The following is a 3,257-nucleotide window of genomic DNA, read 5'->3' as shown; positions in this document are numbered from 1 at the left end:
TCCACTGGCGGTCACACTGCTGAAAATTCCATTAGGAGCGAAAAAAAAAATCGTATCGCAAGAAAGAAATTACGACGGAAAGAAAAGACGCAGGGAAAAGCAGCGAAAACTAAGTGAATATGATTGTTGTTAAGTGAAAGCAGCAGCAGCGCAGCAGGAAAAGCGAATCGCATCGCAACGAATTCAAAGCTGGAAGGCGATAAAGCGGCTCAGGCACCAACAACACAGCAGTAGAAGCAGCAGCAGCAGAGGAAAGTGCCAGAGTGTGGGTGTGCGCGCGTGTGTGTGTCTCCGTCTCTGTCTCTGTGCTGCGAGTGTGTGCGTGCAGTGGAAACTGAGCCAGGCGAGAGCGAGAGAGGACGAGCGCAAGAGCGAGTGGGAGCGGAAGAGGACGAGTTCCGAGTTCCGAGTCAAAGCAGGAAAACGCGGAAAACCGCCAGCCCCGACCATGTCTTCGAATAACCAGAGCAGCGGCAGCCAGGCGGCAACAAGTGCCAGCGGCCACCGGACCGCCGGCGCCACCACTGCGTCCACCGAAGCCACAGATGCCAATAACAGAGAAGCCGCCGCCATCGCCGCCAATAGCGGCGTCAGCAGCATCAATAACAACAACAACAGCAGCACCGCCAAGGTTGTCGACGCCGACTCCACCTCGCAGACGCAGTCGCAGACTAGCAACAACTCAAGCAGCAGTCCCACGGGTAAGCTACACGGTGGCCATGCGGCGGTCAACACCAAGGAGCGTGTGGTGGACAGCGTCCCGTTCCCGCCCAGCCACAAGCTGACCCTCGCGGAAGTCTTTGATCCGCGCACCGGCAAGCCGAACCATGAGATACTGAAGCAGCACTTCGTGCTGGAGGGCAGGATCGAGGAGGCTCCAGCCCTGAAGATCATTCAGGAGGGTGCCGCCCTGCTGCGCCAGGAGAAGACAATGATCGACATTGAGGCGCCGGTGACGGTGTGCGGCGACATACACGGCCAGTTCTACGACCTGATGAAACTTTTCGAGGTGGGCGGATCGCCGGCCAGCACCAAGTATCTGTTCCTGGGCGACTATGTCGACCGGGGCTACTTCAGCATCGAATGCGTGCTGTACCTGTGGTCGCTGAAGATCACCTATCCGCAGACGCTGTTCCTGCTGCGCGGCAACCACGAGTGCCGGCATCTGACCGAGTACTTCACCTTCAAGCAGGAGTGCAAGATCAAGTACTCGGAGCGCGTGTACGACGCGTGCATGGACGCGTTCGACTGCCTGCCGCTGGCGGCGCTGATGAACCAGCAGTTCCTGTGCGTGCACGGCGGCCTGTCGCCCGAGATACACGAGCTGGAGGACATACGGCGGCTCGACCGCTTCAAGGAGCCGCCCGCCTTCGGCCCCATGTGCGACCTGCTGTGGTCCGACCCGCTGGAAGACTTCGGCAACGAGAAGAACTCGGACTTCTACACGCACAACTCGGTGCGAGGCTGCTCGTACTTCTACAGCTACGCCGCCTGCTGCGACTTCCTGCAGAACAACAACCTGCTGTCGATCATCCGGGCGCACGAGGCGCAGGACGCCGGCTACCGCATGTACCGCAAGAGCCAGACCACCGGCTTCCCCTCGCTGATCACCATCTTCTCGGCGCCCAACTATCTCGACGTGTACAACAACAAGGCGGCGGTGCTGAAGTACGAGAACAACGTGATGAACATCCGGCAGTTCAACTGCTCGCCGCACCCCTACTGGCTTCCCAACTTCATGGACGTGTTCACCTGGTCGCTGCCCTTCGTGGGCGAGAAGGTCACCGAGATGCTGGTGAACGTGCTGAACATCTGCTCCGACGACGAGCTCATGACCGAGGAGAGCGAGGAGCCGCTCTCGGACGACGAGGCGGCGCTGCGCAAGGAGGTTATCCGCAACAAGATCCGTGCCATCGGCAAGATGGCTCGCGTCTTCTCCGTGCTGCGCGAGGAGTCCGAGTCGGTGCTGCAGCTGAAGGGCCTGACGCCGACGGGCGCCCTGCCACTCGGCGCCCTCTCCGGAGGCAAGCAGTCGCTCAAGAACGCCATGCAGGGCTTCTCGCCCAACCACAAGATTACCTCGTTTGCGGAGGCCAAGGGCCTCGATGCCGTCAACGAGCGGATGCCGCCGCGCCGAGACCAGCCACCAACGCCCAGTGAGGATCCCCATCACCACAGCCAACAGCAGCAGCAGGGTGGCGGCAACAATGGGGCTGGACATGGGTAAGCTCGCTGAGTGGCTGCAGGACGAGAATGCTGATGAGGCGAGGCGGAGTCTAGAACGGAGGAGGAGGAGTGCACGGGCGTTGAGTGACTTGGCGGCAGCAGAGTGGAGCGGAGCGGAGCAACACAAAGAACACCAACAAACGGAACCTTAATTAAGCTTAATGTGGCAGAGCAGCAACTTAAACAAATACTAAAAACTAAAATCTAAAAGCTAAAAACTTAAAACATAAAACTTAAAGCCAATTCTAATACTAAGTACATAACATTATCCATATATTTCGTTAGCGATTCGGCACCAGCTCCATGTCCATGTCCCATGTCCATGTCCCATGTCCATGTCCCATGTCCATGTCCGTGGCCGACTCCCGGGCCCACCAGCACCATTTGCTGCGCCAGCCGGAGCAGAAATTTGTTTTTACGTCGGTGCGCGCACATTGGATATTAGAATTATGATGCTTTGGCGCGCCGGCGCCCCTGAAGAATAACTAAAAACTGAAAACTGAAAACTGAAAACCGAAAAATTCCCTTTCTCAAGAGCAGAAAACAAAAAACCAACCAACAGTAACCCCCATAACCTTAAGCTTAAGTTGTATTGTATAAACCGAAATGGGCTAAAAACGTTAAAATATGTAAAACGGGATACCGGGAGCCGAGAGGAAGGAAGGCCCACAAAAAAAGGAATAAGAGAAACATGAAATATGTAATATGAAGAGAGTGGAGAGAAGAATCCAGCGCTAATTTGTTTAAAACATTTCTAGCGGCGCCAAAAAGAAGCGTACATAAATATACATATGATTATATAGAAATATCGGACCGATATGTGTAATGAGGTTCGATTCGAAATGAGCAAGAGGATCGGATTCGGATCGTTCGTTTGTGTAATAATAATCATAATCGTAATCCTTAAAAAATCTTGAAATGTGTAATCTTGCATAGAAAACAAACAAAACAACTTCGAAACAATTTGCAATATGTGCCGCAATAGTCCATAAATGTTCCTTATACGAATTAAATATTGAAAGTGAAACGAG

General features: G+C 54.3%; 1 protein-coding gene across 1 annotated transcript; it reads left to right on the top strand.

Moving 5' to 3' along the window:
* Pp2B-14D (Protein phosphatase 2B at 14D) lies at positions 1 to 3,257 on the top strand. The gene has a single exon (XM_041774852.2). It carries the CDS (start codon positions 449 to 451, stop codon positions 2,225 to 2,227), a length of 1,779 nt encoding a protein of 592 aa, XP_041630786.1. The 5' UTR covers positions 1 to 448; the 3' UTR covers positions 2,228 to 3,257.

Source organism: Drosophila kikkawai, chromosome X (genome assembly GCF_030179895.1).
Source record: "Drosophila kikkawai strain 14028-0561.14 chromosome X, DkikHiC1v2, whole genome shotgun sequence".
NCBI classification, from domain to species: domain Eukaryota; kingdom Metazoa; phylum Arthropoda; class Insecta; order Diptera; family Drosophilidae; genus Drosophila; species Drosophila kikkawai.
Note: the sequence above shows the minus strand (reverse complement) of the source record. Positions and strands in the feature narration are given on the sequence as shown.

What these genes read in the sequence shown, in the direction of transcription:
- Pp2B-14D (XM_041774852.2), top strand. Translation starts at nt 449, where the DNA reads ATGTCTTCGAATAACCAGAGCAGCGGCAGCCAGGCGGCAACAAGTGCC.